Below are 16,885 nucleotides of genomic sequence, written 5' to 3' on the forward strand. Positions count from 1 at the left end.
AGCTCGGGGATTCAATCCAGCAACCTCTTGGTTACTGGCCCAACGCTCTAACCACTAGGCTACCTGCCGTTTATTTTATTATTGATGCTTTCAGAAATGATTCATACCCCTTGACTTTTCCACATTTTGTTGTGTTACAGCCTGAATTTAAAATGGATTAAATTGAGTCAAAATTAAAAAAACAGACATTGAATACCCCTTTGAGCATGGTGAAGTTATTGATAACTTTGGATGTTGTATCAATATACCCAGTCACTACAAAAATACAGGCATCCTTCCTAACTCAATTTCCTGAGAGGAAGGAAACCGTTCAGGGTTTTCACTAATGGTGACTTTAAAACAGTTTAACAGTTTAATGGCTGTGATAGGGGACAACTGAGGATGGATCAACAACATTGTAGTTACCCCACAATACTTACCTAAATGTGAAAAGAAGGAAACCTGTACAGTATAAATAATATTCCAAAACATGCATCCTGTTTGCAACAAGGTACTAAAGAAATATTGCAAAAAATATGACAAAGCAATCTTTTTTTTCCAGAATACAAAGTGCTATGTTTGGGAGAAATCCAATACAACACATTACTGAGTACCACTGTCCATATTTTCAAGTATAGTTGTGGCTGCATCATGTTATGGGTATGCTTGTAATCGTCAAGGACTGGGGAGTTTTTCAGGATAAAAAAGAAATGTAATGGAGCTAACCACTGGCAAAATCCTAGAGGAAAACCTGGTTCAGTCTGCTTTCCACCATACACTGGGAGATTAATTCACCTTTCAGCAGGACAATAACTTAAAAAACAACACTGCAGTTGCTTACCAAAAAGACAGTGAATGTCCCTGAGTGGCCGAGTTACAGTTTTGACTTAAATCTGCTTGAAAATATATGGCAAGACGTGAAAATGATTGTCTATCAATGATTGAAGAATTTTAAAAATAATAATGTGCAAATATTGTAAAATCCAGGTGTTTAAAACTCTTAGAGACTTACCCAGAAAGACTCACAACTGTAATCACTACCAAAGGTGATTCTAAAATGTATTGACTCAGGGGTGTGAATACTTATGCAAATTAGATGTTTCTGTATTTCATTTTCAATACGTTTAAAAACATTTTTAAAAAATCTATCATTTGTCATTATGGGCTATTGGGGATAGATGAGTGAGAAAAAATTGTGGAATAAGTGAAGGGGTAGGAATACTTTCTGAAGGCGCTGTAGGTCTGTACCGGTCTAATGCTATGTATTATGTCATTTTATTCTGTTATATAATGTATGTGTTATGTCATGAGTTGTGTGGACCCCAGGAAGAGTAGCTGCAGCTTTGGCTATAGCTAATGAGGATCCTAATAAAATACAAAATGTTGCTAAACAGAAACAGACTGGCATTGTGCTTGGATGTCTGCCCATATCTATAAAGCTAGCTACAGAAGCTGTCCACTCACTGGGACTTTGGACTCGGGGTCTTTATAGAGGACAACATTAGAACTGTTGCATAATAACAGTGGGGTGACTGTTAAATAGCAGATCGACTATTGACACATTGAACCTGTGAACATGTACTCTCTTATATGCTCTTATCTGCTGCCTGATAAAGGAGTGGAGAGAGAGAGAGAGAGAGAGAGGTAGCCATACTCAATTCCTTCAGGTCTTGATATGTAATGAATGAATAAATATATTAATGAATAAACTAATGCATTAATTTCAATAAATCAATCAATCACTGTACTTCATTGATCCCCCCCAAAAAAGGTAAAATGAGGTTTGCCATCGGCTGCAGACAGGGAAGGCCACAGAAGATCAGGATAGATGATTTCACAGATCATAGCCTGCCCCTTTCCCATCCTTCAGCTCTAATACTAACAGCCCATAATACTATGGTCAGAACAAACCTGTATCCGTTTGTTTTTCGATTCCACGGGTTTCGAAGACATCACGGGTCTCCGTGGCTACGCTGTTGCTAGGCTACGGCAATCAGGGGGGAGTTGGGAGGCAGGATATATATTGATGTGACAGGTGAGGTTATCGCGAGATAGAGGTGACGGAAGAGTGTCAGGGTTGGGTGGGGATGTCTATAGGGGATGTCTATCAGACTATAAGAGAAGAATGTAGCGACTAGGGTTTGGGTTTTTCACATGATACGTGCCTAGTTAAATAAAGGTTAAATAAAATAAAAATACTCTCAACAGTTTATAAGTGTCACGTCCTGACCTTAGTTCCGTTTTTGTGTCTCTATTTTAGTTTGGTCAGGGCGTGAGTTAGGGTGGGCAGTCTATGTTCTTTTTTCTAGGTTGTTGTTTTTCTATGTGTTTGGCCTGGTGTGGTTCTCAATCAGAGGCAGCTGTTTATCGTTGTCTCTGATTGGGAGCCATATTTAGGTAGCCTGTTTTCCATTGTGTGTTGTGGGTGATTGTTTCCTGTTTAGTGTTTTGTTTCACCTTTCAGGACTGTTCGTTTGTCGTTTTTTTGTTGTTTGTCAAGTGTTTTCGTATTTTATAAAAAAAAATATGACCACTTACCACGCTGCACCTTGGTCCTCCTCTCCTTCTCCAGATGACAATCGTTACAGAACCACCCACCAAAAAAGGACCAAGCAGCGTGGTAACCAGGAGCAGAGGGTTCTGGACTCCTGGACTTGGGAGGAGATTTTGGATGGTAAGGGACCCTGGGCACAGGCTGGGGAATATCGCCACCCCAAGGAAGAGCTGGAGGCAGCTAGAGCGGAGCGGCGCCACTACGAGGAATTGGCGCGAGGTAACGGGCACGAGAGGCAGCCCCAGATTTTTTTGGGGGGGGTCACACGAGTAGATTGGCGGACTCAGGTAGGAGACCTGAGCCAACTCCCCGTACTTTCCGTGGCGAGAGAGTGACTGGGCAGGCACCGTGTTATGCGGAGAAGCGCAAGGTGTCCCCCAGTGCGCACGCATAGCCCGGTGCGCTACATCACAGCTCCTCGAATCGGCCGGGCTAGAGTGGGCATCGAGCCAGGGTGGATGATGCCGGCTCAGCGCATCTGGTCTCCAGTGCGTCTCCTCGGCCCGGGGTATACTGCACCAGCCCTACACACGGTGTCTTCAGTTCGCCAGCACAGCCCAGTGCGGCCTGTTCCAGCCCCCAGCGACGGTGCCCGGTCCGGGGCCCCCAACGAGGGTGCCCGGTCCGGGGCCCCCAACGAGGGTGCCCGGTCCGGGGCCCGCAACGAGGGTGCCCAGTCCGGGGCCTGCTACGAGGGTCCACAGTCCAGGGTCCGCTACGAGGGTCCCCGCACCAGAGGTGCCACCAAAGTGGGGTGAGCCAGTGGTGGAGCGGGGTCTGCGCCCCGCACCTGAGCCGCCATCGCGGATAGATGCACACCAAGACCCTCCCCTATAGGTTCAGGTTTTGCGGTCGGAGTCCGCACCTTTGGGGGGGGGGGTACTGTCACGCCCTGACCTTAGAGAGCCTTTTTATGTCTCTATTTGGTTTGGTCAGGGTGTGATTTGGGGTGGGTATTCTATGTTTTTTCGTTCTATTATTTGTATTTCTATGTTTTGGCCCCTTAGCCCTGCATGACACCGATTGTGCTGTAAAAGCTGAAGTGGGCAAAGTCCATATCCGCGTTAATAAACACAGGGTCACAATAGTTCTTGGTATTTGTAGTTTTAAATATTATTTTGAGTTAATTCTATGAGGGGGTAGGGTGTTCAATGTATTCTACAGTACAAGAGGAGGGTCGTGCAAAAATATTTTTTCATTTGGGGGCGGGAGGTGCATTTAGTTTTTGGACACGTGGAGTCGAACTTTACCTTACATTTCCCCCCGCTCTCTCCTATTGGCTACTATCACGCCTAAAGATTGTGTGTGAGGCGGTCTTACCAATTACCACTCCTACTTAGTTTCTCTGCATGGATGACAGATAATCATCACAGTTCACTGTGAGGAGGATGGCGGAGGAGCTGCATCCAGCCGAGCACGGGTGAGTGGATTTTAATATACCGTTAACCAAGTTATTATAGTGAGCTGTTCTAAAGAGTTTCTATAGTGAGCTATTCTAAAGAGTTATTATAGTGAGTTATTATAGTGGGCTATTCTAAAGAGTTATTATAGTGAGTTATTATAGTGGGCTATTCTAAAGAGTTATTATAGTGAGCTATTCTAAAGAGTTATTATAGTGAGCTATTCTAAAGAGTTATTATAGTGAGCTGTTCTCAAGAGTTATTATAGTGAGCTATTCTCAAGAGTTATTATAGTGAGCTATTCTAAAGAGTTATTATAGTGAGCTGTTCTCAAGAGTTATTATAGTGAGCTATTCTAAAGAGTTATTATAGTGAGCTATTCTCAAGAGTTATTATGGTGAGCTATTCTAAAGAGTTATTATGGTGAGTTATTATAGTGAGCTATTCTAAAGAGTTATTATGGTGAGCTATTCTAAAGAGTTATTATAGTGAGCTATTCTAAAGAGTTATTATGGTGAGCTATTCTAAAGAGTTATTATAGTGGGCTATTCTCAATAGTTATTATAGTGAGCTATTCTCAAGAGTTAATATGGTGAGCTATTCTAAAGAGTTATTATAGTGAGCTGTTCTAAAGAGTTATTATAGTGGGCTATTCTCAAGAGTTATTATAGTGAGCTATTCTCAAGAGTTATTATAGTGAGCTATTCTCAAGAGTTATTATAGTGAGCTATTCTCAAGAGTTATTATAGTGAGCTGTTCTAAAGAGTTATTATAGTGAGCTATTCTCAAGAGTTATTATAGTGAGCTATTCTCAAGAGTTATTATAGTGAGCTATTCTAAAGAGTTATTATAGTGAGCTGTTCTAAAGAGTTATTATAGTGGGCTATTCTCAAGAGTTATTATAGTGAGATATTCTCAAGAGTTATTATAGTGAGCTATTCTAAAGAGTTATTATAGTGAGCTATTCTCAAGAGTTATTATGGTGAGCTATTCTAAAGAGTTATTATAGTGAGCTATTCTACAGAGTTATTATAGTGAGCTATTCTAAAGAGTTATTATAGTGAGCTATTCTAAAGAGTTATTATAGTGAGCTATTCTCAAGAGTTATTATAGTGAGCTATTCTCAAGAGTTATTATAGTGAGCTATTCTAAAGAGTTATTATAGTGAGCTATTCTAAAGAGTTATTATGGTGAGCTATTCTCAAGAGTTATTATAGTGAGTTATTATATTAAACATAGCTAGACTACTGTAAATAACTGGACATTATTGTAAACGTTTGTTATATTAAACATAGCTAGACTACTGTAGATAACTGGACATTATTGTAGAAGTTTGTTATATTAAACAGCTAGACTACTGTAGAGAAGGGGACATTATTGTAAACGTTTGTTATATTAAACATAGCTAGACTACTGTAGATAAGGGGACATTATTGTAAACGTTTGTTATATTAAACATAGCTAGACTACTGTAGATAACTGGACATTATTGTAGAAGTTTGTTATATTAAACATAGCTAAACTACTGTAGAGAAGGGGACATTATTGTAGAAGTTTGTTATATTAAACATAGCTAGACTACTGTAGATAAGGGGACATTATTGTAAACGTTTGTTATATTAAACATAGCTAGACTACTGTAGATAACTGGACATTATTGTAGAAGTTTGTTATATTAAACATAGCTAGACTACTGTAGAGAAGGGGACATTATTGTAGAAGTTTGTTATATTAAACATAGCTAGACTACTGTAGATAAGGGGACATTATTGTAAACGTTTGTTATATTAAACATAGCTAGACTACTGTAGATAACTGGACATTATTGTAGAAGTTTGTTATATTAAACATAGCTAGACTACTGTAGATAACTGGACATTATTGTAGAAGTTTGTTATATTAAACATAGATAAACTACTGTAGATAAGGGGACATTATTGTAAACGTTTGTTATATTAAACATAGCTAGACTACTGTAGATAACTGGACATTATTGTAGAAGTTTGTTATATTAAACATAGCTAGACTACTGTAGAGAAGGGGACATTATTGTAGAAGTTTGTTATATTAAACAGCTAGACTACTGTAGAGAAGGGGACATTATTGTAGAAGTTTGTTATATTAAACATAGCTAGACTACTGTAGATAACTGGACATTATTGTAGAAGTTTGTTATATTAAACATAGCTAGACTACTGTAGATAACTGGACATTATTGTAGAAGTTTGTTATATTAAACATAGCTAGACTACTGTAGATAACTGGACATTATTGTAGAAGTTTGTTATATTAAACATAGCTAGACTACTGTAGATAACTGGACATTATTGTAGAAGTTTGTTATATTAAACATAGCTAGACTACTGTAGATAAGGGGACATTATTGTAAACGTTTGTTATATTAAACATAGCTAGACTACTGTAGATAACTGGACGTTATTGTAGAAGTTTGTTATATTAAACATAGCTAGACTACTGTAGATAAGGGGACATTATTGTAGAAGTTTGCTATAAAGCTGTTGTTGTTTTAGAAGTCTGACTCCGTGATCGCTGGACGTCAAAGTTCACTGAGTCACTGGGTTTATGAGTTTTCTTCGAGAACATCAGCAGGACCGTTTACCCAATGTTGTGTGTGTGTGTGCAGGTACAGGTGTATCTCCAGTTGGCTTCCATCTTGGTGCCCCACCTCCCTCTCTCAGCTAAAGGATGCAGAGGACAAAATGCTCAAGGGTAAGAGAGAGTGTGTGTGTGTGTGTGTGTGTGTGTGTGTGTGTGTGTGTGTGTGTGTGTGTGTGTGTGTGTGTGTGTGTGTGTGTGTGTGTGTGTGTGTGTGTGTGTGTGTGTGTGTGTATGCCTACATCCTCTCTCCTACCCATCATACATCTTATCTCCTCTCTCATTTTGCTGTTCCCTTCCATCTTTCTCCTCCATCCCTCCATCCATTTCTCTCCTCTCAGCTGTGAAGACCCCATTCTCCAGGCAAGATGTCCCGATATCCAATGGCAACTATGTCTGGACCATAGCCTTCAACGCCAAAGCACATCCCTCGCTACCCCCCCAGCCCCAGTCTCAGCCACAGCCTTATCCCTCTTCTCCCCAGCCATCTCTCCAGCGCCGTCCCCGTCCTCCGCTGGTGCTGCTCCATGGGTTTGGGGGCGGTGTGGGTCTGTGGGCTCAGAACCTGGACTCTTTGTGTGGCAGTGGAGCCGTGTATGCCCTGGATCTGCTGGGGTTCGGTCGGAGCAGCAGGCCCCTGTTCAGCGTGGACCCGCAGGGGGCAGAGGAGCAGTTCCTAGGGGCCCTGGAGGAGTGGAGGGACAGGGTGGGCCTGGAGGAGATGATCCTGCTGGGACACAACCTGGGAGGATACCTGGCTGCTGCTTACACACTCACACACCCACACAGGTCAGCGGGACGAGAGGGACGAGAGGAAGGGGGGGGGTCGTGTGTTTGTGTTTGTGTTCATACTGTGTGTTCATACGGACACTGAGTGTACAAAACATTAGGAACACCTGCTTTTTTTCATGACATAGACCAGGGATACTCAACTACTATTGGAGAAGGTCCAGTGACACAAATCTCCTAGGTGACAAAGGTCCGGATGGATACCGCCCTTTATCGGCGCTGTGGTACAGCGTAGTAACAAACATAGTCGTCTAGGACATAGGAAACACCTTGTTTTAGGAAATTGACATCAAATACAATAAATTAGACTAAGAATTTAAATGAATTACAACTTCTTTCGAATGTAAACATGTGGAAAAATTGTATCAACATTACTGAAGAACAAAAGTGGTTGCATCATTGTCTATGCAAAAAAGTGCACTGTGAACCAATGTACATGGCGGCAGATAGACTAGTGGTTAGAGTGTAGGGGCGGCAGGTAGACTAGTGGTTAGAGTGTAGGGACGGCAGGTAGACTAGTGGTTAGAGTGTAGGGACAGCAGGTAGCCTAGTGGTTAGAGTGTAGGGACGGCAGGTAGACTAGTGGTTAGAGTGTAGGGACAGCAGGTAGACTAGTGGCTAGAGTGTAGGGACGGCAGGTAGACTAGTGGTTAGAGTGTAGGGACGGCAGGTATCCTAGTGGTTAGAGTGTAGGGACGGCAGGTAGACTAGTGGTTAGAGTGTAGGGACGGCAGGTATCCTAGTGGTTAGAGTGTAGGGACGGCAGGTATCCTAGTGGTTAGAGTGTAGGGACGGCAGGTAGCCTAGTGGTTAGAGCGTTGGACTAGTAACCGAAAAGGTTGCAAGATCGAATCCCCGAGCTGACAAGGTAGACTTCATGTAGAAGTCACTCTGGGCCATGCAGTATTCATGTAGAAGTCACTCTGGGCCATGCAGTATTCATGTAGAAGTCACTCTGGGCCATGCAGTATTCATGTAGAAGTCACTCTGGGCCATGCAGTATTCATGTAGAAGTCACTGTGGGCCATGCAGTATTCATGTAGAAGTCACTCTGGGCCATGCAGTATTCATGTAGAAGTCACTGTGGGCCATGCAATATTCATGTAGAAGTCACTCTGGGCCATGCAGTATTCATGTAGAAGTCACTCTGGGCCATGCAGTATTCATGTAGAAGTCACTCTGGGCCATGCAATATTCATGTAGAAGTCACTCTGGGCCATGCAGTATTCATGTAGAAGTCACTCTGGGCCATGCAGTTTTCATGTAGAAGTCACTCTGGGCCATGCGGTATTCATGTAGAAGTCACTCTGGGCCATGCAGTATTCATGTAGAAGTCACTCTGGGCCATGCAGTATTGATGTAGAAGTCACTGTGGGCCATGCAGTATTGATGTAGAAGTCACTCTGGGCCATGCAGTATTCATGTAGAAGTCACTGTGGGCCTTGCCCTTGCATCAATGAGAAATGACATTGTTCTGTCTCCTGCCAGTGCTTTGAACTTTGGCACAAATGTTGTGAGAGCAACCCTGAGACAATGATGCAGGTGTTCATTGTTGTGCCTTGTGCGGTTTCTGTTTTTAAGAAAGTTAATTGTGGAGAAGGCTGATTCACAGCTGTATGTGGAGTCAAACAAGAGCAGGTTTCTTGAGAATGAGGCACCATTTTTCCCCAGGAAGTGACAGGGTCACAGTCACCAGCCTGCTCCTTCAAAGACACGTTGCCTTGCAGCTCAATCAACTCCATCTGCAGTGATGCAACATCTACCCATCTGAAGATCTGTTTTGCTTCTTCTTCTGACAACTGTTCAATTTTTTTTGACCAAGAAGGAGTTCTGGATGAGCAGCTATCCATCAGCTTCTGGATGAAGTCAACATGGTTTGGGAAAAATCACCGCGGTGCCCAGGTGATTTAAATTTAAAAAAAGCTGTCTAAAAATATAACAAAATGCAATGTTTTCCGGTCCGGATTGACCCTCCTCTGGGTCTGGACCAGTTGAATTTAGCTGACAAAGACAGACCAGGTGAATCCAGGTGAAAACTATGATCCCTCATTGATATCACTTGTTAAATCCACTTCAATTAGTGTAGATGAAGGGGAGGAGACAGGTTAAGAAGGATTGTTAAGCCTTGAGACAATTGAGACGGATTGTTTATGTCTGCCATTCAGAGGGTGAACGGGCAAGACAAAATATTTAAATGCCTTTGAACGGGGTCTGGTAGTAGGTGACAGGCGCACCGGTTTGTGTCTAGAACTCAACACTGCTGGGTTTTTCACACTCAACAGTTTTCTGTGTGTATCGAGAAAGGGTCCACCACCCAAAGGACATCCAGCCAATTTGACACAACTGTGGGAAGCATTTCAATCAACATGGGTCAGCGTCCCTGTGGATCGCTTTGGACACCTTGTAGAGTCCATGCCCTGACGAGTTGAGACTGTTCTGAGGTCAAAGGGGGGGAGGTGCTACTCTATATTAGGAATGTGTTCTTAATGTTTTGTACACTCAGTGTGTGTGTTCACACTGTGTGTGTTTACAGGGTAAAACACCTGATCCTGGTGGAGCCATGGGGGTTCCCGGCCCGCCCAGAGAACATGGATCAGGAGAAGTCTATCCCCGTGTGGATCAGAGCCATGGGGGTCATCATGAGTCCCTTCAACCTCCTGGCTACACTAAGACTGGCTGGACCACTGGGTAAGATATAAACACTGACTGACTGGACCACTGGGTAAGATATAAACACTAAGACTGGTTGGACCACTGGGTAAGATATAAACACTAAGACTGACTGGACCACTGGGTAAGATATACACACTAAGACTGACTGGACCACTGGGTAAGATATAAACACTAAGACTGACTGGACCACTGGGTAAGATATAAACACTAAGACTGGCTGGACCACTGGGTAAGATATACACACTAAGACTGACTGGACCACTGGGTAAGATATAAACACTAAGACTGACTGGACCACTGGGTAAGATATAAACACTAAGACTGGCTGGACCACTGGGTAAGATATAAACACTAAGACTGACTGGACCACTGGGTAAGATATAAACACTAAGACTGACTGGACCACTGGGTAAGATATAAACACTAAGACTGACTGGACCACTGGGTAAGATATAAACACTAAGACTGACTGGACCACTGGGTAAGATATAAACACTAAGACTGACTGGACCACTGGGTAAGATATAAACACTAAGACTGACTGGACCACTGGGTAAGATATACACACTAAGACTGACTGGACCACTGGGTAAGATATAAACACTAAGACTGGCTGGACCACTGGGTAAGATATAAACACTAAGACTGACTGGACCACTGGGTAAGATATACACACTAAGACTGACTGAACCACTGGGTAAGATATAAACACTAAGACTGACTGGACCACTGGGTAAGATATAAACACTAAGACTGGCTGGACCACTGGGTAAGATATAAACACTAAGACTGACTGGACCACTGGGTAAGATATAAACACTAAGACTGACTGGACCACTGGGTAAGATATACACACTAAGACTGACTGGACCACTGGGTAAGATATAAACACTAAGACTGACTGGACCACTGGGTAAGATATAAACACTAAGACTGACTGGACCACTGGGTAAGATATAAACACTAAGACTGACTGGACCACTGGGTAAGATATAAACACTAAGACTGACTGGACCACTGGGTAAGATATAAACACTAAGACTGACTGGACCACTGGGTAAGATATAAACACTAAGACTGACTGGACCACTGGGTAAGATATAAACACTAAGACTGACTGGACCACTGGGTAAGATATACACACTAAGACTGACTGGACCACTGGGTAAGATATAAACACTAAGACTGACTGGACCACTGGGTAAGATATAAACACTAAGACTGACTGGACCACTGGGTAAGATATAAACACTAAGACTGGCTGGACCACTGGGTAAGATATACACACTAAGACTGACTGGACCACTGGGTAAGATATACACACTAAGACTGACTGGACCACTGGGTAAGATATAAACACTAAGACTGACTGGACCACTGGGTAAGATATAAACACTAAGACTGGCTGGACCACTGGGTAAGATATAAACACTAAGACTGACTCGACTACTGGGTAAGATATAAACACTAAGACTGACTGGACCACTGGGTAAGATATACACACTAAGACTGACTGAACCACTGGGTAAGATATAAACACTAAGACTGACTGGACCACTGGGTAAGATATAAACACTAAGACTGGCTGGACCACTGGGTAAGATATAAACACTAAGACTGACTGGACCACTGGGTAAGATATACACACTAAGACTGACTGGACCACTGGGTAAGATATAAACACTAAGACTGACTGGACCACTGGGTAAAATATAAACACTAAGACTGACTGGACCACTGGGTAAGATATAAACACTAAGACTGACTGGACCACTGGGTAAGATATACACACTGACTGACTGGACCACTGGGTAAGATATAAACACTAAGACTGACTGGACCACTGGGTAAGATATAAACACTAAGACTGACTGGACCACTGGGTAAGATATAAACACTAAGACTGACTGGACCACTGGGTAAGATATAAACACTAAGACTGACTGGACCACTGGGTAAGATATAAACACTAAGACTGACTGGACCACTGGGTAAGATATAAACACTAAGACTGACTGGACCACTGGGTAAGATATACACACTAAGACTGACTGGACCACTGGGTAAGATATAAACACTAAGACTGATTGGACCACTGGGTAAGATATAAACACTAAGACTGATTGGACCACTGGGTAAGATATAAACACTAAGACTGACTGGACCACTGGGTAAGATATAAACACTAAGACTGACTGGACCACTGGGTAAGATATAAACACTAAGACTGACTGGACCACTGGGTAAGATATAAACACTAAGACTGACTGGACCACTGGGTAAGATATAAACACTAAGACTGATTGGACCACTGGGTAAGATATAAACACTAAGACTGACTGGACCACTGGGTAAGATATAAACACTAAGACTGACTGGACCACTGGGTAAGATATACACACTGACTGACTGGACCACTGGGTAAGATATAAACACTAAGACTGACTGGACCACTGGGTAAGATATAAACACTAAGACTGACTGGACCACTGGGTAAGATATAAACACTAAGACTGACTCGACTACTGGGTAAGATATAAACACTAAGACTGACTGAACCACTGGGTAAGATATAAACACTAAGACTGACTGGACCACTGGGTAAGATATAAACACTAAGACTGACTGGACCACTGGGTAAGATATAAACACTAAGACTGACTGGACCACTGGGTAAGATATACACACTAAGACTGACTGGACCACTGGGTAAGATATAAACACTAAGACTGACTGGACCACTGGGTAAGATATAAACACTAAGACTGACTGGACCACTGGGTAAGATATAAACACTAAGACTGACTGGACCACTGGGTAAGATATAAACACTAAGACTGACTGGACCACTGGGTAAGATATAAACACTAAGACTGACTGGACCACTGGGTAAGATATAAACACTAAGACTGACTGGACCACTGGGTAAGATATAAACACTAAGACTGACTGGACCACTGGGTAAGATATACACACTAAGACTGACTGGACCACTGGGTAAGATATAAACACTAAGACTGGCTGGACCACTGGGTAAGATATAAACACTAAGACTGGCTGTACCACTGGGTAAGATATAAACACTGACTGACTGGACCACTGGGTAAGATATAAACACTAAGACTGACTGGACCACTGGGTAAGATATAAACACTAAGACTGACTGGACCACTGGGTAAGATATAAACACTAAGACTGACTGGACCACTGGGTAAGATATAAACACTAAGACTGACTGGACCACTGGGTAAGATATAAACACTAAGACTGACTGGACCACTGGGTAAGATATAAACACTAAGACTGACTGGACCACTGGGTAAGATATACACACTAAGACTGACTGGACCACTGGGTAAGATATAAACACTAAGACTGATTGGACCACTGGGTAAGATATAAACACTAAGACTGATTGGACCACTGGGTAAGATATAAACACTAAGACTGACTGGACCACTGGGTAAGATATAAACACTAAGACTGACTGGACCACTGGGTAAGATATAAACACTAAGACTGACTGGACCACTGGGTAAGATATAAACACTAAGACTGACTGGACCACTGGGTAAGATATAAACACTAAGACTGATTGGACCACTGGGTAAGATATAAACACTAAGACTGACTGGACCACTGGGTAAGATATAAACACTAAGACTGACTGGACCACTGGGTAAGATATACACACTGACTGACTGGACCACTGGGTAAGATATAAACACTAAGACTGACTGGACCACTGGGTAAGATATAAACACTAAGACTGACTGGACCACTGGGTAAGATATAAACACTAAGACTGACTCGACTACTGGGTAAGATATAAACACTAAGACTGACTGAACCACTGGGTAAGATATAAACACTAAGACTGACTGGACCACTGGGTAAGATATAAACACTAAGACTGACTGGACCACTGGGTAAGATATAAACACTAAGACTGACTGGACCACTGGGTAAGATATACACACTAAGACTGACTGGACCACTGGGTAAGATATAAACACTAAGACTGACTGGACCACTGGGTAAGATATAAACACTAAGACTGACTGGACCACTGGGTAAGATATAAACACTAAGACTGACTGGACCACTGGGTAAGATATAAACACTAAGACTGACTGGACCACTGGGTAAGATATAAACACTAAGACTGACTGGACCACTGGGTAAGATATAAACACTAAGACTGACTGGACCACTGGGTAAGATATAAACACTAAGACTGACTGGACCACTGGGTAAGATATACACACTAAGACTGACTGGACCACTGGGTAAGATATAAACACTAAGACTGGCTGGACCACTGGGTAAGATATAAACACTAAGACTGGCTGTACCACTGGGTAAGATATAAACACTGACTGACTGGACCACTGGGTAAGATATAAACACTAAGACTGACTGGACCACTGGGTAAGATATACAGTGCCTTCGGAAAGTATTCAGACCCCTTGACTTTTTCCACATTTTGTTACGTTACAGTCTTATTCTAAAATATATATTTTTTTAATCCTCAGCAATCTAAGCACAATACCCCATAATGACAAAGCAAAAACTGTTTTTTAAAATATTTTTGCAAATGCATGAAAAATAAAAAACAGAAATACCTTATTTAACATAATTATTCAGACTCTTTGCTATGAGACTCGAAATTGAGCTCAGGTGAATTCTGTTTCCATTGTTCATCCTTAGATTTACCTGTGGTAAATTCAACTGATTGGACATGATTTGGAAAGGCACACCTGTCTATATAAGGTCCCAGAGTTGACAGTGCATGTCAGAGCAAAAACCAAGCCATGAGGTCGAAGGAATTGTCTGTAGAGCTCCGAGACAGGATTGTGTCGAGGCACAGATCTGGGGAAGGGTACCAAAAAATGTCTGCAGCATTGAAGGTCCCCAAGAACTCAGTGGCCTCCATCATTCTTAAATGGAAGAAGTTTGGAACCACCAAGACTCTTCCTAGAGCTGGCCACCTGGCCAAACTGCGCAATCGGGGGAGAAGGGCCTTGGTCAGGGAGGTGAACAAGAACCCAATGGTCACTCTGACAGAGCTCCAGGGTTTCTCTGTGGAGATGGGAGAACCTTCCAGTAGGACAACCATCTCTGCAGCACTCCACCAATCAGGCCTTTATGGTAGAATGGCCAGACGGAAGCCACTCCTCAGTAAAAAGCACATGACAGCCCACTTGGAGTTTGCCAAAAGGAACCTAAAGGACTCACAGACCATGAGGAAAAAGTGGCAGCATCATGCTGTGGGGATGTTTTTCAGCGTCAGGGACTGGAAGACTAGTCAGAATCTAGGGAAAGATGAACGGAACAAAGAACAGAGAGATCCTTGATGAAAACCTGCTCCAGAGCACTCAGGACCTGACTGGGGCGAAGGTTCACCTTCCGACAGAACAACGACCCTAAGCACACAGCCAAGACAACGCAGGAGTGCCATCGAGACCAGTCTCTGAATGTCCTTGAGTGGCCCAGCCAGAGCTCGGACTTGAACCCGATCGAACATCTCTGGAGAGACCTGAAAATAGTTGTGCAGCAACGCTCCCCATCCAACCTGACAGAGCTTGAGAGGATCTGCAGAGAAGAATGGGAGAAACTCCCCAAATACAGGTGTTTTGCTTTGTCATTATGGGGTATTGTGTGTAGATTGATGATGGAAAAAAACATTTAATCCATTTTAGAATAAGCTGTAACGTAACAAAATGTGAAAAAGTCAAGGGGTCTGAATACTTTCCGAAGCACTGTACATACTAAGAATGGCTGGACCACTGGGTACGATATATATACTTAAACTGGCTGGACCGCTGGGTATAATACAGAGCACCAGTCAAAAGTTGGACACACCCACTCATTCAAGGGTTTTTCTTTATTTTTTACTATTTTCTACATTGTAGAATAATGCTGAAGACGTCAAAACTATGAAATAGCACATATAGACTCATGTAATAAACAAAAAAGTGTTAAACAAATCTAAATATATTGTATATTTTAGATTCTTCAAAGCCACCCTTTGCCTTGATGACAGCTTTGAACACTTGGCATTCTCTCAACCATCTTCACCTGGAATGCATTTCCAAAAGTATTGAAGGAGTTCCCACGTATGCTGAGCACTTGTTGGCTGCTTTTCCTTCACTCTGCAGTCCAACTCATCCCAAACCATTTCAATTGGGTTGAGTTCGGGTGATTGTGGAGGCCAGGCCATCTGACGCAGCACTCCATCACTCTCCTTCTTGGTCAAATAGCCCTTACATAGCCTGGAGGTGTGTTGGGTCATTGTCCTGTTGAAAAACAAATGATAGTCCCACTGAGCGCAAACCAGATGGGATGGCATATCGCTGCAGAATGCTGTGGTAGCCATGCTGGCTAAGTGTTTCTTGAATTCTAAATAAATCACAGACAGTGTCACCAGCAAAGCATCCCCGCACCATCACACCTCCTCCTCCATGCTTCACGGTGGAACCACACATGCGGAGATCATCCATTCACCTACTCTGTGTCTCAGAAACACACGGCGAGTGGAACCAAAAATCTAAAATTTGGACTCATCAGACCAAAGGACAGATTTCCACCGGTCTAATGTTCGTTGCTCGTGTTTCTTGGCCCAAGCAAGTCTCTTATTATTATTGGTGTCCTTTAGTAGTGGTTTCTTAGCAGTAATCGACAATGAACGACTGATTCACGCTGTCTCCTCTAAACAGTTGATGTTGAGATGTGTTTGTTACTTGAACTCTGTGAAGCATTTATTTGGGATGCAATCTGAGGTGCAGTTAACTCTAATGAACTGATCCTCAGCAGCAGAGGTAACTCTGGGTCTTCCTTTCCTGTGGCGGTCCTCATGAGAGCCACTTTCTTC

General features: G+C 42.6%; 1 protein-coding gene across 1 annotated transcript in view; it reads left to right on the forward strand.

Annotated features, from left to right (window-relative positions):
- Positions 1-3,816: 3,816 nt before the first annotated feature.
- LOC139559131 (1-acylglycerol-3-phosphate O-acyltransferase ABHD5-like) overlaps positions 3,817-16,885 on the forward strand; it is a 23,491-nt gene continuing 10,422 nt past the window's right edge. The window contains exons 1-4 of the mRNA XM_071374865.1: positions 3,817-3,953; positions 6,578-6,663; positions 6,891-7,338; positions 9,872-10,026. Coding sequence (XP_071230966.1) covers positions 3,922-3,953; positions 6,578-6,663; positions 6,891-7,338; positions 9,872-10,026 — 721 coding nt within the window. The 5' untranslated portion in view covers positions 3,817-3,921. The remainder of the gene's footprint in view (positions 3,954-6,577; positions 6,664-6,890; positions 7,339-9,871; positions 10,027-16,885) is intronic.

Source organism: Salvelinus alpinus, chromosome 29 (assembly GCF_045679555.1).
Source record: "Salvelinus alpinus chromosome 29, SLU_Salpinus.1, whole genome shotgun sequence".
In the NCBI taxonomy this organism is placed as follows: Eukaryota; Metazoa; Chordata; class Actinopteri; order Salmoniformes; family Salmonidae; genus Salvelinus; species Salvelinus alpinus.